Source organism: Neodiprion virginianus, chromosome 4 (assembly GCF_021901495.1).
Source record: "Neodiprion virginianus isolate iyNeoVirg1 chromosome 4, iyNeoVirg1.1, whole genome shotgun sequence".
NCBI classification, from domain to species: domain Eukaryota; kingdom Metazoa; phylum Arthropoda; class Insecta; order Hymenoptera; family Diprionidae; genus Neodiprion; species Neodiprion virginianus.
In genome coordinates, this window is record NC_060880.1 from 18,085,616 (window position 1) to 18,111,086 (window position 25,471).

General features: G+C 40.8%; 2 protein-coding genes across 4 annotated transcripts in view; one reads left to right on the forward strand and one right to left on the reverse strand.

Annotated features, from left to right (window-relative positions):
* Nucleotides 1-1,115: 1,115 nt before the first annotated feature.
* On the forward strand, nucleotides 1,116-2,314 carry LOC124302946 (U1 small nuclear ribonucleoprotein C). Its single transcript, XM_046759556.1, has 2 exons — nucleotides 1,116-1,310; nucleotides 1,389-2,314. Exon 2 carries the CDS (start codon nucleotides 1,426-1,428, stop codon nucleotides 1,933-1,935), a length of 510 nt encoding a protein of 169 aa, XP_046615512.1. The 5' UTR covers nucleotides 1,116-1,310; nucleotides 1,389-1,425; the 3' UTR covers nucleotides 1,936-2,314.
* A 567-nt stretch (nucleotides 2,315-2,881) lies between these two features.
* The window catches only part of LOC124302922 (uncharacterized), a 56,260-nt gene continuing 33,670 nt past the window's right edge, over nucleotides 2,882-25,471 (reverse strand). The window contains exons 2-11 of one of the 3 annotated variants that reach the window (XM_046759513.1): nucleotides 24,065-24,321; nucleotides 22,216-22,382; nucleotides 21,900-22,106; nucleotides 21,240-21,815; nucleotides 19,895-20,342; nucleotides 18,366-19,236; nucleotides 16,540-16,845; nucleotides 7,509-8,160; nucleotides 5,899-6,367; nucleotides 2,882-4,866 (exon numbers count right to left, since the gene is read on the reverse strand). In XM_046759513.1, coding sequence (XP_046615469.1) covers nucleotides 4,069-4,866; nucleotides 5,899-6,367; nucleotides 7,509-8,160; nucleotides 16,540-16,845; nucleotides 18,366-19,236; nucleotides 19,895-20,342; nucleotides 21,240-21,815; nucleotides 21,900-22,106; nucleotides 22,216-22,382; nucleotides 24,065-24,321 — 4,751 coding nt within the window. In that variant the 3' untranslated portion in view covers nucleotides 2,882-4,068. Of the gene's footprint in view, nucleotides 4,867-5,898; nucleotides 6,368-7,508; nucleotides 8,161-16,539; nucleotides 16,846-18,365; nucleotides 19,237-19,894; nucleotides 20,343-21,233; nucleotides 21,816-21,899; nucleotides 22,107-22,215; nucleotides 22,383-24,064; nucleotides 24,322-25,471 lie in introns of all 3 variants that reach the window. The other 2 variants (XM_046759511.1, XM_046759512.1) reach the window with 2 other exon arrangements.

Below are 25,471 nucleotides of genomic sequence, written 5' to 3' on the forward strand. Positions count from 1 at the left end.
TCTCGTATACGAAGCATCCGTTCCATCTCGTTCAAAATTAGCGCATCCGTGATGTATAACAGTTACTCTGAATTTTTTTCCATCCGAATATTTTTCGAAAAACAATTCTGCTTCGCCACCCAACGCAGATACTTCACTTGCGACCAGCTAAAACAACGTTTTGATCCTATGCTTATGAAAATTCAAGATCGAGAGAGCAAATGAAAAGTTGTTGGAATAATTATGAATATCAATGTTATGGAATACGTCGAGCGCGTGTTGAACAGAATCCCATTCCGAAATGAATAATTCTTCTATTTTCATATTATAGCCATATTATTGTAGATAATTCAGTTTGTTTCCTGGAAAATTATCAAATTTACAGTATGCATGACGTATTAATCGTAAATGGATCATATATTAATGTCTCACATGGACCGCATATACACATATACTTTTTGGCCTCTGCATCGTTACTACATCTGATCTATTATTATTTATGATTCATGTATACATTTTCCTCTCGGGTATCTATACTTCAATGAAATCACTGTTTTGCTATGAATTTTGGAAGAAATTTATTCTCATTATTAATTTCTTATATCGCCGACAAGTCGGTAAGTACATACAGCCCAAGTACTGGCTTGGGCTTACCATTGCGAAGACTGTGTTACTCGGAAGGTGAATACAGCCAGCATCATGGCAAAATCGGTAACTCTCCAGTATGTATAGTCTCAAGAGATTGTCCCGGTATATCTCTGTGGTCTCACGGCCGGGTGAAAACACCGCGTAAGCTACGCGCAAGTCGATCAAATGTATAGAGGGTTGCCGTAACATGCGACGTCAGGCGAAGTTTGAATTCTCCGACCACTTATGGCAGAGATGAGTATCAGCTTATGGTGATGACTGAAGTGGGAACGTCGGGTGAATGGAAAAGAGAAGAAAGAACACGCAAGCTAGTCATCTTTATCTCACTCTAACGAATAATGCACGACAAAGATAGAAATGGTCCCGTTACTGACGTTCTGGAGAGTGATGAGACAATGCCTCATGCAGGCTCTCTCTGTTTTGCAGCACCAAGCTTTTCGTTGGCGCCGCCCGAAGAGCGCTGCGAACGAGGCTATAATCGTTGACTGAATAATATAAAATATTGAAGATACGCCATGTTGTTGGTATAAATACTATTGGAGCACTGTTATCTTCTTTGAGGAAAGCAAATTTGTAATTGACCGTTGAACAGCAGCCGCAATAATTTGCTGATAAAATTAAAGGACCCCCGACAAAGGAGCAGCATTTACAGCCCACGCAGAGAGCGCAGAAAAAATCGCGAGGTAAAGCATTATAGACCTAACCTAAAACCTAACCTTAAACGTGATACGCGCTAACTCAATTTCCGTTGCACTTTTCAGTCGTAACCGATTCGAGTCAACAAATACTTGTGCAGAGATGCCAAAGTACTATTGCGACTACTGCGATACTTATCTGACGCATGACTCTCCTAGCGTAAGGAAAACCCACTGCCAAGGCCGAAAGCACAAGGACAATGTTAAGTACTTTTACCAAAAGTGGATGGAGGAGCAGGCCCAGCACCTGATCGATGCAACAACTGCAGCTTTCAAGGCTGGAAAGATAGCGTCTAACCCTTTCGCAGCCAACAAGGGCGCTGCCATTCCACCACCCCCAAGTCTCGGCCCGAGACCCGGAGTTCCGCCGCAGGGTCCACCAAATATGATGCATCCTCCAGGAATGCACGGAGGTCCGATGGGACCTGGTGGTCCGATGATGATGGGACCCCATGGGCCAATGGGACCTATGATGGGAATGAGACCGCCTATGATGGGGCCCATGGGTCCAATGGGACCAATGATGGGACCCATGGGACCTATGGGACCCATGAGACCGCCAATGAATGGACCACCACCACCGATGGGAGGACCACCGCAGATGAAGACATGAAAATGATAGCAATAGTTGAACAGTTTGATGTTCGGAGACGAAAAAAAAAGGACTCTTTTCGCTGTGCATCGCATTTTGTTTCATTCTTTTCTTGAATTCTTTTTCTCATACTTTCTTCTCGGAGTACAGATTATTCTGTAGAGATCAAATATCCGAACAGACTAGGAACAATTCCAAATTCCTGTATATTTCTTTCTTATGAGGCGACACTGTGCAAATTAGATCTTAAGACATCGCTAGTTTTTTTATGTCAACTATGGATAGTGATTATTATTAATATATTGACATTAATATTGTAATTACTACTACATAGATATTATGCAGAGTTCGTGGACAGTGGAAATTGTGCGGAATGAACAATAAATTGAACCGTGCATTACTGTTTGTAGCTACATTTTACCCAATCCATCTATCACAGTTTTCGTTTTCGAAAAATATAAAGCAGCTTAATTGTTTTCTCGTATGCAGGTATGTACACACGCGACGTCGTGCTGCTACCCCGGGGAAAATGTTATCATTACTCGTGGTATCGCGTAACTATCGTACAGCAGATTTCAACCATCCGAATGCGAGGAGAATGGAAAAGTCTAAATGTTTGCAAATTCAAAATTGTTGGTAGAACACGCACAATGAAGTAGTGAGGTAGACACTGCGACACAGACATCTTGATAGTTCGAAATTTTAATATCGAAACACTCATAAACCTCAATTTTATTTTAACCGCTTTCTTGAATTACATGTGAATGTTATCTTCTTCTTTCTGACAGTAAATTGAAAAACTTGGACTTATCCACACCTTGTGATTTCTATTGATTGGATTTTTCCCTTATATAATTTATAGTTACATTGAAAATTGAGCTGATTATAGAGGAACATGCAAGGATTGGGAAATTTATAAAAAAAATGAGAAAATTCAGTAGATTACTATAAGATAACATAGCTTGTATGCAATGTATAAAATTCGCTTTTTTATTCAAGAACGGAGGGCATAACATGTTTTGGCCTCAACACGATATATTCAATTAATTTTCTTACCTCTTCCGTTTCGTGCTTTTTTTATCCAACATTAATTGAGTGCTGCATTGCGTGCGAACGACCGGTGTGTTTTGTTATAATCGCACTATCAGGTTGTACTTTGTCTTCGATTCTTACAATACGTCCGAACGTCACAAATCGGTAATTATTATCATTATCAAGCTCTTATAAATAATTTAAGGCAACCAGCTTTCAATTCAACATAACATATGCAGCAGCTTTTAAATATTTTTACTCTCATTCTCTCTCAATATATTATATTAATATCTACTTATATACCCAGGAACCTATATGCATGTATGTATATCGTTCATCAGTAAGCTAAACGTTATATAATAGCCTTGTAATCTTTCTTATTATATTATTTTTTCCGTTTTACTGTAGATTCATAGCCAGCGTGCAGTTTCGATTATATGTTAATGATTTTTCTATTTCTCCTCTGACACTTAACATCAGCTTTGAATAATTTACAAAGATGTTTCTTTTCCTCTTACTTTTTTTTCTCGTTTGTCGGATAGTCGCATCCACACGGATTAATTGTACCCGAGTATGGACGACTTTATCTGACTTTTTTGGTTTTTTTATTATTTTTTTTTTACTTCCAAAAATTTGCATTTACCACAATAAAACAATAGTCCAAAATAAACTCTTACTGAGATGATTGTATTATAAAAACATTAAACTGTACGTATTTTAAGCTGCCAGGAATTGATTTATATTTCACGTCATGTACTAGGTTATATGTATACTCTAATTATCGTTCTATCGCATATGTACAGTCATTTAATTTATCCTCTTTTTTTGTAATCTCACGTCTGTTTTTTTTTTGCTGCCCTTTTTCTCTCACTCGAGTACAATCGGATGATGAATATTGTACATAGGACGCGTATTACTCAATAATGATAATAATAATAGTGGTAGTAAAAATAATAAATTAATAACCTAACGTTTTGTGCAAATTCGGTGAAATTATAGACTTCTCAAGAAAATAAAAATAAAAAAAATAAAACACGATGAATAAATATAAATAAAAACGGCAAACGCGGTCTTATTTTTGAATGACTGAAATTAGTCTTCTCGTTTATTTTTTTTTTTTTTTCAAAGGGCGGTTTCTAAAGTCGGTGCGCTTGGGCTGCGCGAAACGTTTTGCACGACGCCATGTTGGGGCGATTCAGACCTGGCGCGATTGTGTCTGGTAAAATAGTTGGCGGAAGTTTGGTTTTGGCTCGTTGTCCAGGACGGTGTAACGGTCGCCGGAAAGCTAGCCAAGAATTGGGCCCTTGCCAGCTGATTGTTGATTCGCCTGCTCTCGGCGATCCCATGCAAATCCTTAAGTCCCGGAAGAACCGTTACGCTGCTGGGAATTTGCGACGAATTTTTAATCTCTTCGAACCTTCCGGCTGAGCCTTCAGCAGAGATCAACGGCCGCTTCTTCGGGGTCGAAAAATTGGCCGCATTAATACTTGAGTTAGGAACGTTTGTGGTGGGTGCGATTATCGAATCGATTTTTGGGCCTGGGCCCCCCAAGTCCAGCTGCCGCTTCGAGACGGGCCTCGACATCGGCGAGGGGTTTTCCGGCGATGGTTTCATCGCCTTCTCCTCGGCAGCCGCGTCCTCGATTATTGTCGAGGACAAGACGTCGGATCGCGGACTCGGGAATCGCCATGCTGCTCGGGGACTCAGCACTTTCACCGGGGGCGGCGGCGATTGCAGTTGTTGTTGTTGTCGCTGTTGGTGGAGTAGCTGTTGTTGCTGCTGCTGAGTCTGCTGCCGGGACAGCTTCAGCTGCTCAGCTGCCGACAACCTTGTTGGGCCTGCTTTTACGCTCTGCTGAAGCAACAGGCGCTTGAAATCACGACGAGACGTTGACGATATTGGGTTCACGCTCTTGGGTACCTGAAGATTAGAAATCTCGTCAGTGCAGTCAGTAACTGCCAGGAGTTTGGGAATTTGTCCTAACCTTCTCTTTACTTATTCTAGTTTTTGATATGACCGATTTTTGATATGAATATATTCGTGTGGTTTTCAACTATATGTATATTTTGGAATAATTTGAGTCGATGCGTTTTCAGTTTTTCTCAAATGATTTGGGGTTTGTTTATTTCTCCGAGAAAATTATTGTAGAATTTATTTCAGCGAGCTTTTCAAGTTCTGTAATTACTTATTTGGCAACAATATAGTTTACACAAGTGTAACAACTGTAACGTAATATTCTATAACCCGAGTTATGGCAAGTTGAATAGCAGCAACTTTTCTCAAAACTAGCCACGAATCAACTGTGAGACAGGATTTAAATTCCATTATTTTTTTTCACAATATTAAGGTGGTTGGTTGGCCGAAAATCGATACTTTTTGCTAACTTTATTACGAGATAGGCGCGCATTAAGTTTTTATAAAATTAATAAGCTACGAAGAATTCGTTGAAAATACCAAGGTAAAAAATATCGACATCATAAATAAAAGATTATTATAGACTTTACAAAATTGGTGTTTTGTTTCAAATCGCTCCAATAATTCAAAGTTATTGAAAACCTAATAGATTCGTTCGATTCTACTTGACGATGAATCATTTTGTTCAGAAAACTGTTTTCTGCAAATTCACGGCAACACTGTTTTTTTTTATCATTTTAAAAACCTTAAATGAAACCTTAAAGAAACTTAACAAGTGACGATATTCAATTGACTATTAAAAAAGGAAATCTGTTTTGAAGTGATTTGAAATGAAGTATCAATATCCAAGCCTTTGTTCCTTTCAGTATATTCGATTATTTTATATGTAAGGTGATTTAAATTTGATAAATATTTCAGTGTGCAACTATCGCAATAAAATCAATAGAAAGTATTTATTGTCTTTTTGAGGTTGAACGAGTATTTATTTTTGGCCCACCAACCTCCGTAGCGTATTAAATAACTAGGAAATTTTCTCACTACCGGAATTTCCTGCGACTCCGGGCTCCAGCTGTGCCTGGAGTTAGCCTGATTGTGGGAGGAAGCGGCGCCAGGGTCGCCGAAAAGTCGAAGATCGGGTTCCTCCTTGATATTGAGGCGCCTTTTCGACTTGTGGATCATGGCGAATAGCTCCTCATTGGACATGGTGCTTCTGGTTGGTGAAAGGACTAGATTGGCGGGAGTGTTTCTTCCGGAACTGTTCTGGACTGGCGGAGCGAGCCTGGAATGGTGCTGCGTGCTTTGCGCCCCCGTTTTCGATTCTCCACCCCCTGGCGTCGATGACTGGAATCCCCTATTTCCACCCGGTCCGATCGGCGATAATCCAGCCTGCCGCAGAGGGTCTCCAGTCCCGGGGGACTTCCACCCCTGATGGGAAGGAGGATTTTGAACAGGGGGTGCTGCTATGAACCGGTAACCAACCGCCGCCAAACTCGCAGGAACGATGAATCTGCGGAAAGGGAAACTGTTGACAATTTTTCTTTTTCTATATTTTCGAACACTGGTTTTGGGAATCTCCAGGAAAAAATTAATACATTCGAATTCTGCCTATATGCCATCTGATCGAACATGATTTATAGATCTGTTCAGATCTAATCAGAGATATTTGGATCTATTGATCATACAATCTAGTTTAACTATTTATTCCCGACTTAACCATGATGTTCACTTTTTTGACCTGAAAAACGTGGGACAAAAGTAGCATATAATTTCCTCTTATCATGTATTCCCTGATCTGCGCGAAGAAAGTAGCCCTTTTCTCCCGCGTTTTTCACCCGCAGGAATAATCTTCGACTTTATTCCCTTGTTACGTAAGTTTCTATTATATTCAGATCTGTTCACATCTATTTATATGTATATAAATTGTATACCTATATTTAAATGAGATTAGAAAAGAAATAAAATTTGTATCTAATCAAATCTATTCTTTTTTTTTACGGGATTCTTCTGAATAACGAACAATTTTTCTACACAAAGTTGATCCATAGCGGATTGTTTAGTCAGAACTGTTCGAAGGAAATGAGCAGAAGCACCGAAATTCCAATATGAGAAGATTTTTTTCCTATCGCAAGATAACGTTCGATCAAAAAATTCTACATTTGAGTAACCATTCATTTTCATTTGATGAATGTCGTTTTACCAATGAAGAAGAGATTATTTTTGTTGGTAATTTCGCTATGGAATTTTTTCAATTATTCAATCTTATCTGGTTTTGGAATTTTATTATTTGTTCCGTTGTAAATTTCTCCATTTCTCTGTGACAGATTTTCTTTTTACATGAGATACTATAAATGTCCAATCGAGTTTGAATAGGCCAAAATTGACTAGAACCTAAAACTATGAACTGCAAGTTAAAAACTGTATCGAATTTAAATTGACTGTATCGCGTTCTAATTTTTCAAGAATGATCTGATTCTGTTGAGAAAATTGAGAATTTTCTTCAGTCACGGAGAAATGAAGTAGTCCCACAACGTGTGAAATAAGGAAGTTGAAAAACTCCTTCACAAGGATATAATGTATAAAAATGAAATTACGCAAACCGAACCGACGTAAAAAAAGGTATCATAATATTTTTCGAAAAAATGTTGTACCTGTTCCTGGGTATCGACGCTTTCTGTTCCTGGCGTTGATTCTGTGTTTTTCCCACATCGTTATTAGCGATGTGTCCATCGCTGTCTAAGCCGTGACCGGAAGGGCGCGACGGGCGTTCCGCAGATGCGGAAATATTCTGTCCGCGTCTGGCCATCATATGCATGGCGGAAAGAGGGCCGCGTGCAAGGCCACGAGTAATGTCGGGAGTGACGCTTCTCGGTGGTTCGATAAGCTCCCTTGGCGAAGTCCGAGAGTTCGGCAGGGTGTAGAACTGTTTTCCATTTCCATTAGCGTTCCCGTTTCCGTTTCCGTCACAGAAACGATCGCTGTTTCTCTTGTTATTCTCCCTGTCGAAGTACGCCGATTGCTTCGGAACCCGGTTCTGGTTCTCCTTGTAGTTCGATCGGTTGTCGTTCGCGTAGTTGGACAGCTTCTCCTGATCCGGTGCTTCGATCTTCCGCGTCGTTCGATCGGCTCTGTCGTTAAGGCAGACATTTTGCTTCACGTTCGACGGTTGCCGACGAGGATCGCTCTGCAGATTTTCCGCTCGATCTTTGAGCTGCGGTGGATCTATGTATGGCGGTGCCGTCGGCTTTTTGCTCAAACCATCCTGGGCCACGGTCTCTTTAGAAGCGGCTAGCAACGCGCTGTCTGCAACAACGAAAGATTGTAAAGATTAAAGAAAAATTTTACACTTTTTTCCCCCCTTCTTATTCTCTTCTAACGCGAAACTTTCCCGTCCATCAAACTTTTCCACCTCCGACGTTTTAGATTGTATCATTTACTTAGAGCGATTTTCTTGAAAACGGTCAGCTGATCGGACGGCGTGACGCCATATTGCTATTCGGTATGCTCATACTTTGTGAATTCTAACAAGAAACAGCTGTCATATTTGTTTTCTATTCAAGTCCATACAATCGAATTTTAATTATTATCAATCGATTAGGCTGAAAAAACTATTTACTTGAGAAGTATTTGATGATTCATTGGTACAAAATGAGTCAATTTTTCAGAGAATAATTTGAGTAAACACGAAGTTTCAATAATGAAGAATTCCTCTTATATCGGAATCGTTTAATCTGTCTTACAATTTAGGTTATTACTCATGGTGACGGAAATTTAACTGTCGTAAATAGATTATTCTACAGGCTAGTTATACCGAGTGTGGCACTGAAGAAACGCTTAAATAACGGATTCAAAATTGATAAAAAGTCTCGATATAAAAAAAAACTATCGTAATGTGTTTAATAAAATAAATTTGTGGCTGTTCGATGATCATTGTATTTAATAATATTTAAGCAGCTTTTACACATCATATGAAAACATGAAAAACCGTAACACTAAAGCACTATAGGGTTAACCGTAAAAAAAAAATCGGAAGTGAGTTGCAAAAATTGTAAAGCTCCGATTGAATAAACAAACATGAAAACGGAGAAGCAATTATATAATGGTAGAAGTCGAGTCGATCATTTGTATTAGATATTCTTTTTAAACTCTGAACCCTAAATATAAGCATAGCATTCAAATGATTTATTAACATAGAATAATTGAGAAGCTCTCAAATTTTAGCAATTATTATCAAGTTTTCTAAAAATTTCATCAAGCGTGTCACTTTCGCGTTGAACGTTGCACGCGCACGTGATTCATGATAATGATATGTAAATGTATAATGATGAGTACTCACCTTACCACCACGAAAATATAATGTATTGTTACAAAGTGCAGATGTGCATCCCGTGTATTATACATTATGATATTATATGTACATTATACATATGAGGAGTGAACTTAGTTATTATGATTAAATATTATTGTGAGGGGATACAAAAGTGTTTATCCAAAAATCTATGCACACAACACAAACAAAAGTAGAAGGTGCAGGGGAATAAGTGAATTACGTGATAGAATGAGACAAATACTTGGTAGGATTAGATTAAAAAAATAATTATCGTAATAAAATAAATTAAATAAAAACACAATAGAAAACAAAACATGAAAAAACAGTACGAACACTCGAATGTAAACTACGTTGTACAAAATATTTACAAAACATTATTTTGATGAACGTGAGTGTTTAACTACTGGTGTTACATAAATATTATGTAATAATGAGTGCAGGTGGGTGAGAAACGAAATGACAAAATGCGTATGAAAATTATAATAATTTTTTTTTCTTCATTTCCAGTAAAAAACAAAAAAAAAAAAAAAAAACAATCGAAAAGAAAACAGCACATCGTGCCTGTCATCGATATATACATATATGTATATATATATATATATATATATATATATATATATATATATATATATGTGTGTGTGTATATATAATATATAAGGGTTATAAAATAATAAATTATGTACAAAAGAAATAGAAACAAGTTGAAAAGACATGTACAAACGTGTGTGATGTTGATCGGGTGTTGTATTATATACTTGTGTCATATATTCAAGTTACTGCATGTTCCCCGCATGTTGCAATCGTGCGTTGTTTTTTTTTTTTTCCTATTTTCCTTACTCTGCCGAGAAAAAAAATTGATGCCGGAAAAAAAAAAGTTCAAGTTAAAATTCGAATAAGTGTTGCATTGATACTCATAAATTTGGTTTTATGGTTTCCAATGAAGTCTATACGCATTTTTTATTAATATTTTTTTTTATGAAAATGAAAAATCGGAAGTTAGTTTGATGTTATATAGGTGTGTTAAGAGACGTCGCCTCGATTTTTCAACGTACGAAGGACACGCAATACGCATAATATATGTATGCATATGTACTATACAGAGCCGCATGCAAATCTAACATTTCTTCGTTTTTTAAAATTTTTTTCGTTTTTCAGCTGTTTACCTCCGAACAAATGAGTATAAACAATAATAATAATAATAGACATAGATATCGTACATTCAACTACATAAATACAGAAATACTATAAATGGTAGATTTATCATCTAAATATGGATGGAATAACGGTGCGGTTTTGCTATACAAAACGATTGCAAATTTTATCTCACTACATAATATCTTGATAATTATTTTCTCGCTAACTTGTGCAGTTGTGCATTGTAATTCTGAAAATATCATTAATTCTTTTCTTTTCCTACTTTTTTTCTTCAAATTATCTAAACCGCGCAATCGGCAATCGTTCGTATTTATACACATGTATATAAAAATATGTAGAGTCGATTTATTTTACAATATTTACAATAATCTTTCTCGTATTTTTACGATTCGCCTACTAATGATCATCGACATTACGCATACTATATTATACAATAGACGACTTTTTCCATATTACTTATATTATTAATATACCTGTAAAGTCGACTTACTATTCACTAATTGGCACATATTTCTTCAGGGTGCTTCCGAAGCGATATAATACGTCCGATATCCACAAGTCTCCAAACGAACGCGAGATTAATCATGGTACAAGATAATATAATACCGACCTCGCTCATCGTCAGCAAGCCAGCTTCTTGTTACAGGCTTTTTTTTCTTTCAAATTAAACTAAAGAGCAGATACAATTTTATCATCGCGGTTCGTCGATGCGTGAACGTTTATTTTCAGGTCTTAATTTTTCTTGTATTTCGTCTATATTACGGTCGCCAATAAGTTTAACAAAATTTTCTACATTCATCGCGTAAATTAACCGACTTTCGATCCGCGCAACAATCGAGGGAGTATTATGGTTTACTTTTTTCAGAAAAGCTAGAAGCATAACAAAATGCGAGACCGGAGCTCCAGGTTCTAAGTATCGATAAAGTCTATATTCTTTATCGTGACAAACCATCGATTTCGTGTTCCTCACCAAATACAAGTAAAAGAAATTGTTTACTTGCTATTTACACGCATGTTAATTGAACGCGTATATACATGGGTCGTTAACTTCGGTACTTGATAACTAATATCTACAACGTATCGGATACGTAATATATGTATACTCGTTTTTCGCACTTCATCAAATATATCCTAGTCACGTTCGTCCGATTACACGCACTCTAATATATAACGCACGCGAGTATTTTTATTTATACACCCATAAATCAATTTTGAAACTATTGCACGTGAATAAATTGTATTGTACGCATTCAGGATTTTCATAAGTAGGGTACGTGTTTCTATTCTATTTTTTGTAATATATCTTTAATCAACACTCGAATAGCAGGCACAAATATAATTGCGATGAATTTATAACACGCGAATTCAGCTTCGTTAAATGCTCAGTTTTGCCAAAAAAAAAAAAAAAAAAATCTATAAGGTACTAGTTTCAAGCAGTAAGTTCTATTCATAATTATTATTTACAAATCTGGCGATTTACGATTATGAATTGGCTGACTAAGAAGATCATATGCATATGTATTTGTGTGTAATTTAGATTGTAAAAATACAGAGAAAATAAGGTCACACGAAAAAATAAATTATTGACCCGATAAATACGACAAAGAATAAGAAGTGGAATATAATTTTATTTATTTTTCTCAACGGAGTGGGGGGTTAGCATAGAAATCACGGTCAGATTAATATTTTACTTCTAACAGCTGACTGTTTGTCATATTTTTGAATGAGTTGTACGTACGTGCATAATATGTACGATAAATCAGACACTGCAATAATGGGGATAACGAGTGTAGTGCGTGTAAGCTGATAAAAATACTGTACGGATCTAATTAAAATTATTAACAGATTTACGAAAAAAAAATTCTATCAACATCACGGCCGTTTACGTATTATGTAATACGCTTGAACCTGAACAACAATGTACGGACGCAAATCTAGAATATGTTAAGAAAAACAAGAAAGCATTGGAATCGAAAAAAAAGAAGCAGCTAATCAAACTTTAAAGTTCGGCATATTCGATGAGCTGCGTAAAAGACACGTAATTTGATCCACTTAGTTTAATGAGATGACATGTGTAAATGTAAATAATTCCGGATGAACTACGACAATAAGGTAAGCAGTAAAGCATGATTTATAGTCTATACATAGCATCAGGCCTCATTAAGGAGCGATAACGCCACGAGGAATGATGATTATTTCGTTGTACTTTGTTAGATTTATACATTAAGTATGCGATATATATTCATAGAGATATTGTAAGTAATTTTTACAACAACCCGACTCTGTTTCCGTACGTGATGTTAGATTCGCCGCGTTGTGTGTTGAACTTATAATTGCATTGGGAAAAATACCAAATGACGAATTTGAATGTTTACTGAGAAATCGCGATGATAAGTACAAAAACTAACGCTATTTCGATAAGACGTCATGTACGAAACTTCAAAACTGAAGAGAAGTATGGAGTGAGAGAAAGAAAAAAAAAAATTTGGGTAGCGAGAAAGAAACGGTCAAATCTCGAGTTTGTCCCCCGCAGATTGTTATGTGTGCCGTATGTCGGCGAGATGCAGGTCGCGTTCCGTAACCCAAATGACTCCATCATTTCGTAACGATAAATGTATATTTTTAAACATTTTGAACAACGATATCGTCCGGCGAGAGAGGAAGGGAAAGAGAGAGAGCGTAATAGGTGCATGCAAAGTCAAGAAGTGAGATAGTATATTGTGTGACAAGTGACGAAAGTTGGTGATTGTGACTTCGCTCAGGCGGCAATCACACGAGTTGCGATCGCCAAGTTTTGGCCCACGTCACACTCGATAATTTTTATGACAAGAGAATGAAAAATGGTGTGGCTTTGCGCGGAAGTTTTGCGGAACGCGAGTAGCCAATTTAAAGAAAACATTTTGTACGGAATAAATCCGTAGAAACCAAGAATCGGGATTCATTATATTGGCTCGCTCAAAAAATTATCACCTAATCTGCGTAAAAATACAATTTTCTCATTAAACAAACCGGTATTTAGTATTATGAGTCAAAATCATGGAAGCGGAAAGCTAATTTCAAATCAACCGCATCATGCATTTGAAATATCGATATTAATCATTGCAACAATTCAAGTTTTAAATTGACAAAGAAAATTAGGATTTTGTATCGATTGAATCGGAACATCGGTATGTGCAAACGATAATCAGTCATCGAATTCAGAGAATTGATCGTTTCAATAGTTGAAAAGCAAATTTCATGCCAAACAGTAGTCAGAGAATGTAAAGAATCTCTGGTCATTATTGATCAAAGTCGGAAAATCGACACGTTTGAGAATCAGAAAGCACGTTTAACTCGAAATGAATCAAGATCATTCGAGAATCGCTACTTGTTTCGAGTTAAACTCAAAAGGAGGTAAAAAGTGGATTTTGATTCAGATCGTTATAAGTCTTGAATGAAATGACAAGCATTCACGCTGTTTCGACGCAAAGCACTGACACGCTCAAGAAGAAACGGGTACAGAAAATTTTCAAAATCTCGAAAATACGGTTGCTGGAATTTCCAGGACATTGCCTTTTCCGTTTAATAAAGTAGAAACAAAAATTATTGATCTTCCGTTGAACTTCGACGAGTCACCGACTTTGTTAGAATTTGTTTTCGCGCGTGATAAATGATGATTTTATTTTCTTTCTTTTTCAATTTTACCTCATAGAACGTGTTGCTTCCAGTTATCCTCGACGATACAAGCTTGATGGGTGGTATTTTTTTTTTTTATTTTGGCCTTAGTCATTTCACTCGATGAGCAAGTTATACAAGGTAACGGGTATCTCCCCACAGAGTATAATTGTAATCAACGACTATTTATGGTACTGTCAATCTGACCTATAATCTGATTTTTTATTCAAAAACTTACGGGGTCTTCGCGCTGCAAAGAATAGGAGATGCCTCGCGAGCATGATCAAGATGTTCGAGTCCCGCGTCGGCCGGACGACCGGCCACCAAGGCAATCTGAAGATGACTGGTTTCCCGGCGACCGCTTGTCTAGCAGAGAACCAGTATTTGAAAGACGTGTCAACTGATAACGCGGCTTCTACTCATTCCACTTTTCTCCCCCTCCCACCCATCATCAGCGATAAGAAATATTTGTTCCGCCACATTTTCCCCAGTTCTTGTTCGTCGTTTCAGGTCGTCTCATGAATTTTTACACAGGTATTGTTCTATCGTTTCGAATTACTGCGTCACTTCAAGATGGGAAAATTCGATTGTATTTGTTCTACTGTCCGACATCGAGCTAATCGCCGGACCACCGCCACAAAATCGGTAACGCCGCACATTGGGACTTTGTTCTCGCGTGGTGTAATGACTGTTGTTTCGACGTGGTCACGTGACCCCGGCCGTCTGGGGGGTTATAAACAGCCTGATGCAACCGGGCCGACTATTGAGTCAGCTTTTAATACTGCGTGTGCAGTATTAACGACCCCCGGCTCACTTTTAAACAATCTTTACCCTGGCTAGCTCCATTCAATATTTGTTTCCTTGTTCTCTTGCCCCTGATACGGAATGGCCCTTGACTTGCTTTCAATGCGTATCGCTTTTAACGGGTTCTCGGAAAAACCCGAGGGTCGATATATCGCGCATTATTAATACCCACATTCTGTCCCAAGCCGTTTTTGGTCTAATATTTTAGTGATCTGAACTTCTCCGGCTGAATCCTGAACTCTCCGGCTCTCGCTGAAAGTCAAATGGTGGTCTAACTATTCTTGCCATCATTTTGTTCCTTGTGAAACAGCTCCCGACAGTTTTTGTTAGTTAGAAATTATTTTAAAGCCACATTAAAATGCGAAGCGGGTCAGCGGCGGCCATGTTTATCGGGAATAGATTCTTTGCACGGAATTTACATCGACGAATATCGGCGAACCGATAAACTAGAAGGGAATCACTGTTCTGCGTCGCATTGTAAAGGATTCTCGGAAAACTTCTAATCTCGCTCGTTATATATAACTCGCTTTGTAAATCGAGTGGCATACAATGTGTGTATACATGACTCAAGAGCGCAACAGATAACGATATCGCGCGAAAAATACTCTGCTCGCTCTTTGCTGGGGTTGTTTGTTTTAACGAGTCAGTAATCAAAGGGGAATATTCCACTCGCGTTGCTATCGAGGTTACTTCCCGATCGCAATTATCGCCGCTGGCAAATTCCAATGCACTCCAGTCAATGTCCGTAACTCAGGGTAGCTTTAGTATTTAAACTATCTGAAACCAGAATTCCCCGACTTTCCTTATTCGAAAAATTTCATGCACTCTCTTTTTTTCATCTCTTCCGAGAAAGGTAACAAACACGATGTTCCATATTGATTTTGCACAGGTATACTTAATGCATTTTCACATTATTTCGTGACTAAAAACTGCCGTTTTCTTGCCTAAAGATAAAATTACCTGCAGATTATTTCCCGATTTCTGCAACTGTTCCTTAGCGATTCCTAACTTTGACACACTGACAGTATCGCGCGTTTACCAAATTTCTGTATCATTTCCAGCGTACTTTAGTACTCGAGCTGGTTCGAGGTCCTGAGCTCTCGGTCTTGGGCTCGTCGGAGTCGCGGAAACGGCGAGTTTGGGCTTGATATCGACATCGAAAGGATCATGATTGGGTGGTTCGGGACTAGATACAGTTTCGGGATAGTTGATGCGTTCGTTGATGAGATCCTCCTGTAGCTCCTCGGAGGGTGTTCTAAATATTTTGGAAGACTTTTCGGAGTTAATGGATAGCTTTTTGATGAACATAATCGGGCTGTTAGCCATGCGATAGCTTTCGCTGCGTTTTATTTTACGATCGGACCTTTCGAGCTTTGGTGTATCGGGGTTATCGCCGACCGGCGGCGTGACGACGTGATCCGCGTTTATTTCCGGGGACTCAGAGTTGATGAACTTTGATTTCTCGCTGAAATTCGCCACGTTTTCCTTTTCCTGAATTGACCCTGACTTCCGGCAAAAGTTCGGTGTGTCGAAATCCGATATCAGCAGTTTTCTGACGAGCTTCGGGGTCGTTCCGCTTGGTCGTAGCTTCTCTAAACCGTCGGAAAACTTATCCCTACTCCGGTTCACCCGGTTGCTAATCGGACGCAGCAACGCCTTTGGCTTTTCCTCGGCCCCGGCTGCCGATTCGCGATCGTTTGGAGCGCTCGTATTGGCTACTTGCGTCGAAGGCCGCTTACCTTCTTCGCCTTGCACGTTGACGTAGGCTCCTCTCAAATGTTTCTGGGGGCTGGTGGGGCTCGTGGGTCCCACAACGGTGCTCGGCGTCCTTACGTAGTTCGGACTCGCCGCTCTCTCCGGGCTCTTTGGCGCTCTGATTATCAATTTCCCCAGCTGCGGTGACATCGGCGGCGTCGAACTTTCCGGACAGTCCGTTGTTTCTCGACCTCGTATCGACAGGTCTCGATTCACCGCTCGCACCGTCGCCTGGGCTCGATGCAACAGCGGCGAAGTCGTCGGGGACACGCCTTCCTTCACGAAGGGCCCTAAAATTACCAAGTACACGACGTAAGATCACGGATTTCAGAGTTCATACCACTCTTACATAATTACTTCGACTATTCGGAAGATTGTCAAAAATTTTCAAGATATTTAAACGAATGTTGATTGGACTTGCAAAACATTCGACGATAACGATTACACTTCGAGAGAGATTACGCGATTCAAAGGTTATGAGATTTGAAGAAATTCCTACATATTTTATTCCGTCAGAATTGATTTCGTGGGATTTCAACAGCTATCACGTCATTTTGATGACCTTGGTGAGATTTCAAAAATTTCACAAAATGTATTACATTATCGCGTTCACGAATTCTTCAATCGATTGAAATATTCAAGATAGTTCTTGATTGAATATTGCCTTCATGAATATTTTCTTCTGATTGAGTATTACATTCAACTCTCGAATGCACATTTCAAACACAACATGGTAGTTTGAATTTATTGACATGGTTAGTAAAAATGACATTGAAAGTCTCAGAATTAATTGAACCAAATCGACAGTATGCAAGCGTAAAATCGATACCGCAATCGAAGTCAAATTTCAAATTGCAGATATTTTCCCTCGTTTTCATACTGATTCCAATAGAGATGTCGAATACTGTGCAACCCCTTTCTGGGATGGTTACTGTAGATTAGGGTGTGCAGGAAAAAATCGATGTTTTTTTTCGGTTGCATCAGCATTAGAAGTTAATTTGGGGTAAAAAAAAAAGATTTCTAGAAGGAGAGCTCAAAAAAAAATTATTTCGAACAGCGCATTGCATTTTAAGATTTCCCATAAGAATAACATAGGAAAATATACATAAATATACATAAATAGCATAAAAAAACAATTTTGCAATAACTTTCCAGTGACCGCTGTTTTTTTCTTGTACGAATCAAAAGTGGGCATTTTTCATTCGAAAGTTATTGCAAATATTTTTTTTTAACAATTTGTTAATAACTTTTGGGCAATATTATTGTTGATTATTTTTATTCGTGTCATGCCAAATGTTGTCGATTTTTTTCAGATTTTAATTGAGTCACGAAGTACGAAAATTCTCATCGAATACAGTTTTTGTCTGGGATTGTACTGACAGAACATCTTTAAATAATAAAATTCAACTTCAGACAGCGATGTCATTTGAATGGTTGTTCTGAGCTAATTTTTTGTATAACGTTTTTTGTAGGGAATTCGATTCTCTATACGAATATTTTAATGGCGTTTCTGTGCGATTTTTTTCTGGAAAGTTGCACTCCCGTATTTAGAAGTCTCAATATTTTCCTGTGTTATTCTTATGGGAAATCTTAAAATGCAATGCGCCGTTCGAAATAATTTTTTTTTGAGCTCTCCTTCTAGAAATCTTTTTTTTTTACCCCAAATTAACTTCTAATGCCGGATGCAACGGATAAAAAAACATCGATTTTTTCCCGCACACCCTACTGTAGATATTTGGCAAGCGATAAAACATGTACGATCCTTGAAACGCAATATGCTGAGTAACTACCGAAACAATTCACAATTTACCCGGATTGAAGGTGGTATGAGCGCCCTTCCGCCTCTTGAGGCTGTCCGAGGAGTAAACGACCTTGCCCTCCGAGTCAAGGGTGACCCTGGCACCCTGCCTCCTGCGCTCCAAGGAAGAGTCCTGCTTCCTGGGAAGGTCACTAAGACTGACGTACTCGGCGTCCTTCTTGAAGAGATCGGCATTGGCGTAGGTCACGGCAGGCTGGGGAGCGCGGACAAGAGTGGACGAGTGATCGGACCGTTTGTTGTTGTTATTCCTCACATCGGCTATGGTGACATAGTCGCCTGAGTCTGGATTGGCCGGGTCCGGCTGGGCTGCGGTTCCCGTCTTGGTCGTTGCAGCCGAGGTCTTCTTCCCTCCTCCGGGAAGAACGCACCGAAGCTTGCCCAGGACGCCGCTGAGCGGACTGACCTTCGACGAGCCCGCCGCGGGATTATGCGAGCTTTGGGAAATCCGTCTGCAGGAATTTTCGCCTGCCTTTTCATGCGGCAGGACCGTCTGGACGGTGGCGTAGGGATTCTTGTCCTGCCCGTTTATCACCTCCATCTTTGAGGTACCGACCGTCGCCGACATCAGCACCGAGCCCAGCTCCATCCGCCCTCTGAAGGCCTCTCCGTCTTTCGATGTCTCGTCGTCCGAACCTGGCGGCGTTATCACGCACATCGATGGTATACGGCTGACGTTTATCGCCGTTTTTGACCTGATCCTTTCTACTCGCTCGCAGCCCTCCAAATCACTCGACTCCGAGTACTCGAACTCCGAACATGACCGACCCGTGCATGCTGGGCTTGACGCCGACTCCACTGGCGACGACGACGTGTTGTGGCCGCTGTCTGGCGACTGGCCACCGTTTTGGTTCTGACCATGAACCTGAGAACGGTGAAAAATGTTGAAAATATATGCGGAAATTTTCTGTTCGTGGAATTTTTGGGATGCTGGCCATGAATTTGAACTTGAAATTACGAAATTGTAGCGTGGTAAACCAGGAGATCAATTCACTTGATCAGTATTTTGAATTTTGCGATGGTAGATAGTGAAAACAGAAGAATCATATTTTCGAATTTGTGAACTTCAGGGCTACAATAAAAGAAAAACTCCATTAAACAGCTTCCGAAAGTCAATGTTTACATAAAAGAAATTGGTGTTTCAAAGTTTGCATAGGTAGATTCTCAACCATCACAATTTCATAGGGGAATCGATAATTTATTATAATAATACGAAACGAGCGCATCCACCATATTTAATTTAATCCACGATTTCGAACATAATAACCCGAATCTTAGACTTGAAAAGAACACTTTGAAAAACTTCTAGTGATTGAATTCGACAAAAACAAGTCAATTCATTACCAAAATGAATGTTATTTCTTCATTGTGTCCACCATTCTTTAAAGAGTAAGAATACCGTGGATTCCTACACTTTTTATCGTTGTCCAGACTGGTATTCAATTGAATTCATAATACATGTCGAGTTACAGAAACTTGATCTGACAAAGACACTCTAACAACGTGAATTGACGATATCTTACCATTGCCACGACCGTCAAGCTGGATTTTCGTTCCGGAGGAGGTGGCGCAAGAAGAGTGGTGCAAACGGTGCCGGCCGAGCTAGTGGTGGTGGAGGTGGAACCCCTGCCAAACAGTTCGTATTCATTTTCGGCAACGGGAGAAGCGAGTTCTGGGCTGAGGTCGCAAGACTTGGTGAGCGGACTTTGGGGCAGGGATTCCTCCTCCCTAAGAGTCTTGAGCCCGGAATCAACGTGGAAAGAGGTGTAGTAACCTTCGGTGTCGCATGAGTAAACCGAGGAGTTTTCACCGTCGTCGGAAAAGGGTACGGCGGTTATGTCGTGGATTATATCCGGAGTCAGAGTTCCCTCCGAGGTGACTGAGGATGATGCCGAAGTATCCCTTCCCTTCGGGCGTCTGACATGGCTCAACGACGTTGACGAAGTTCCGATCGAAGCGGTGGTCGTTGACCTGGAATTGAAAACGAAAAACCGATCGTGAGTTTAGCTCCGGAGAATTTGACGGGAAAAAACCACCCTAAATGTTGAGGACTTATTTTAAAAGTTGCGGATTTACTTTTGCAAACAGTTAGGTACAACCATTACACTTCAGGCTTATTTGCAAAGTTGGGGGTGTAACTTTATAAACAATTGGTCATAACAATGAAATCTGGGAGCTATCATGTATAAAGTAGAGTATTAGCCCTAACATATTGAGGGTGAAACATCGCAATCATTTGGGTGATCATGAGTTCGAGGGTTATTCTTAACCCTAATAGGTTAGACCTCGGTAGAATCGCGTAACGTTCACACAGGGTGAAATTCACCCTAGCTCCAAAAAAGTGATATCCTGCTTCAACCGTGAGTCTGAGAAGATATCTAGTCATTGGATAAGAATCGTAAAAAAAAACTCTCACAGTTTCCTCAACCAAAATTGATTGTTTAAATGTTGTCAAACATCGGCAAAGTTAAGGTAAAATGGTGAAATATTTTACGGATTTAAAGTTTTTTTTTTTTTTTACAGCATTGTTTTGGTATAAAAAATCTATGAAAGTCTGTTCCCGAATTCTACGAGAATTTTGGAAAATGTCTGGGATGAAATTCACCCTCAACGATCGATTAGAGTTAAACTTGAGGATCTATCCTCAAAAACGGTTGGTTCTAAACATCAAATTTTGGAGTTCTCCTACCTAAGGTTGAGTGTTAGCCCTGAAGTGTTGAGGGTGAACCGTCAAAAAGAATTGGAATGTAACTATCAGTGTGAGAGTTATCCTTGCGAGGCTAAACCAGGAACTTTTTTGGTGTACCCCAAGTCTTCGAGGGTTACCACAGTTTGATGTTTTTCTGTAGAGAATGAAACTACCTGTACCTCGGCGGATGAGTGGTCGTTGTGGTTTCGCTTCCGATGCTGGCTCTACCGCTCTCCGAAGAGGCGCTCCAGTTTCCAGAGCTGGAGTGCGGAGCGTCTTCGCGATTGCCTTTGCGGCGTTCCCTGCGCTGAGCGGCGCTCTCTCTGAGCTTAACGTTGGCCTGACGTTCGACCGGAGGTGCAGATACAGGGATGCTGGAGGTGCTCTTGCCGCTTGAGCTCGACGAGCTGGGTTTGCGCTCATGGAACTTCTCCTTCCTCCTCCGCATCGTCACGGTCTCGTAGATGTTGACCTCCTCCGGAGAGCCGGACTGCTTCTCCTCGGCCGACTGATCATGCTCCTCCGAGCGGCTCGATCCGCCCCCAACGCCTGAGTCCTGTACGTTCTGACTCGACTTTGGACTGATCAACTTCAGTCGTGACATTCCCCAGGCCTTCAGCGTGTTGAAGTGCGACTTCTTCTCCGACGGCGACTCTTTTTTCGAGCCAAGGAGGTCCGTACTCGCCGATCTGTGCGCCCGTGAACTCGCCACTGGCGATGCTTCCTCTTCTTCCAGACCCTCCGTCGCCGTTTCCCTATTGAAATAAAGCGCAGGGGTGAGAACTAATAAGTCAGAGGGTGCTCTTTCAATATAGGGACATACTACTATTAATACTTGCCCTCCTATCGCCTGACGGATTTCCTTATGGTCGATACCGGCGATGGTGTTTCGCCGTTTGCCTCTCGGTCTCCTGGGTCGGGATCTTCGCTTTACGGCAACTTCATTGCTCTCTTGTCCAGCCGGCGAAAGAAGGGACCGTCGTCTAATGGACATTCGTTCGAAGCCCCTTCCGCTGACGTCGACGGCGACAACTTCAGCTGGGAATCTGTTAAACGAACGTTTATTAGTGTACCGAATCAGTCGCTTGTTACCTCGAGTATATTCAATAGTAGAGGGTGTTTTGGAAAATAGTTGGGTTGAGATACTGCACTCACCTCAGGGCGACAGCTTGCACTTGTTCTTCCGGGCTCGGGAGCTTGTGGTCAACGGCATCGTCGTCAGTTGCATCGGTAAGGATCCTTGACATACAATCCGGTGGTACGGTAACGTCGCCAAGGGCTTCCGTCGACGTCCATCTGCGCAAGTCTTCGATGGCAGCCGGCTGAAATGAACGATTGAATAACGTTTAGTGTAGATAACGCAACCTGCCGATCAATGGTCAGGTTGTTGACGGATGAAACTTTGGGGTCGGAACCCACTCGGATAAAATTTGACGCTGAACAACTGTCCGGCATGCATTATGACAGTGTAAAAATTATTAAACGTATTTTAGAGTAAGAGGGATGAGATGGTTATTGAACCGGAAGAACGCAGCTGTCGCTCATCGACACGAGCTAGCCGATCGAGACTCGCCGAAGAATTGCTATTGCCCGTGATGTTATCTTGCAGGTAATTAGATCTAGTGGAATCTAGTCAGAGAGCAGATTATGTTTCAGGACTGGTTCTTTTATGCCTGGTATTTTATCAGCCTGGCTGGTTGCCGCGATGAGATCTGGGTCCGTGTGTTGTGTCATGCAGCTATCTCACTTGTTAAGCCGCGTCTTCGTTATCTCGTTCTCTCGATAAGTTCAAAAATCCAGTCAAACCGATCCGCCTACCAACAACTTACATAATTTATGCAAAATTCAAGGCACGGACCAATCAAGAAGTGGTCGAAACCCCGGGGTTCTCGGTATGAAGAATAAAATCATGCAAATCAGGCCGACGTTCAAGCATTACAACCACCCACTAACAGAAAAAGAAAAAATAGAGACATTTACGAAAGTAAAGATGAATGACGATGCTTATCCGAGCATAAATTTTGGCGCACAAAGACCTCAAGGCTACTGCTCAGTCAATGAAAAAGGCCCGAATAGTGAAAGCGAAGCCCTGTGGATCCGCTGCGCGAAGGTTATACTGTGGATCCTCGAGACCATTAAGGCGATCTCACAATAGCAGGGGAGACATTTACGCAGTACAAAGATGAACGCGATCGTTGATGCTTTTGAATCAGCTTTGAACGTATTCGCGTCTTCAAGGTCGTCTATCCCTCCAATCGCGTCCCAGTGAAGCTTTGCTTGAACGCATTCAGCGTCCGTTCCAATCCGTCGCTAGAAGCAACAGGTAGATAGTCGTAATTCCAGCAACGAAACGTACTTCAGTTCCAACCCGTTCAGCCCATTAACGCCGCTGCCAGCAGCAGGTAAAGCAAAGGACCACCGCTGAAGATCTAATTCCCAGGAAGGCCGCATGAAGGATTAATACGGCATACCTGACCGAGGCACAGGTACCACACCACGTCCTTACTTCAAAAAATTCAATTCCCAGGGAGTGCCTACTTCGTGTCCAGGAAATGAATCAGCGTCACCGGATCTCCGCTGTGAATATTTACTTTCCCGCCGACTTTCGTCACGCGCGTGTTAATCTAACAGCTTTCTGCATTTTCCCTCCCTCTCTCCCTCACTCTCTCTCTCACTCTTCCTAGAGTTGTAAAACGGGATGAAACAACTAGTCACGTAGAGAATCGGATTTGTGCGACACCCTGTATAAATCGCTGTTTGTACCCACACCAGCGCCAGACCCAAGATCTCTGACGGAGACGAGAAACCCCATGAGCACGTTGTGGTGGTAGGAGTAGGAGGAATTCCGGCGTTGCCAGACCGGACTCTCCTCTTATTTTTGTGGTTCTCATTCGGAAACCGGTGAATGATCGCTACGTGTGTGTATGTTTACAGTCCCGCGGAAGTTGACCCGATTTTAACCGGTAACAGGACTCGGAAGGTAACAGGAATGAGGATAACTCACCACTCTTGACTCGATTTCCAGACTCTGATCGACGCGTTTCTTGCCCAGCACAGGTGTGCAGAGGTACATGTCCGTCGAGTTGTTCCTGCCATCCCGACTTATCGAGTCCAGACTTCTGACAGCTACGACAGCCGCGGCCTCGTAAAGCTCCCTCAGGATCTTTGGCCTTGTATCAGCCGTGAATAGCTTCGCTTTGACGTCGTTTCTGCCATGGTAGTGATCCTTGCGGGACGCGAATGTCGAAATGTCAGACTCCGCTGAAAACAAAAATCAAAATATGAATGAATATCAAATTGTGGGGAAACTATTAAAGATCGTTTGAAAGCTCCGAACGAGTCCCATTCGCAGCTAGTTCAAAACTATGTATAGTATAGTACAGTGAATGGCTCGAATCCATTTGTAGGTACCCGGACCAATGGAGTTTCCTTGGGGGTGCAGCTAATGCCCCTTATCCGGTCATATGGTTTTTTTTCGGCGATGTCACATTGTCGAGGATCCAGCGATACACACCGGCTGTGACTAATAAAAACTCCTAGATACCCAGCAGCGTAACGGTCGCCCAGCCGAACCGTGTCGCTGATAGGGTATACCTACCGGGAATGAATAGCGGGCTTATTCAATTACATTACAATCTACCAAATGACGCCCGAACCGTGCATCATCGCGCGTTTCATCTGGAGCATTGAATCATGAATTTTAAATTAGACATTATCACTGCCTCGGGGATAATCTTGAGCTTGGTAAATTTAAAAATATCGGTAGTTCTCCTCTTGCAATTAGTGATCAAAAACGGAGACAAAACAAACGATCACACGAAGTATTACAGCGAACTTGAATAAATTTGACTGTCATCACGGTAATCGATCTACCAGGCTTAGCCGAATCGAAATTAATTTGTTGAACGAGCGCGGCGAGTTTGTAATTGGGGTCTTTTCAATGTGATCTCAATTCAAAGTTTAACAGCGAACTCGGTATAATGGCGTTGTGCGAAACGCTTCCAGGGTATTGTGGAGTCTGTGACCGTATTTGTTGTTTGTGGTATGCCATTGTTCAGCCCCTGGTCTTTGTTTTACCCGAAGGTATAAAACAAGAACCGAACACACGTATATAATACATGAGCTATGAGACTATAATGGGTACAGAATTTATCATCGCATAATAAAATTCAGTTTTTGATGTCGGATCTTCGATCGAGGGAACCGTTTTACAATTGGCACGACGCAAAAATCGCTAATCTCGTAGCATCTTAACGCACAGGCAGCAACAGTTCTCGACGTAAGTTCGTCGCCGTCTCCGCGTGCGGCTGGAACGGAGTTATATGGTTACTTTTACAGACGTCAGAAGTGCGAGTTACGAGTCAAGGCCACTTTCGAGGCAGTTACCCACTGGCACGTTCACTCCATCCTC

Excerpts from the sequence above, each read along its gene's own strand:
- LOC124302946 (XM_046759556.1), top strand. The coding sequence starts at position 1,426 with ATGCCAAAGTACTATTGCGACTACTGCGATACTTATCTGACGCATGAC.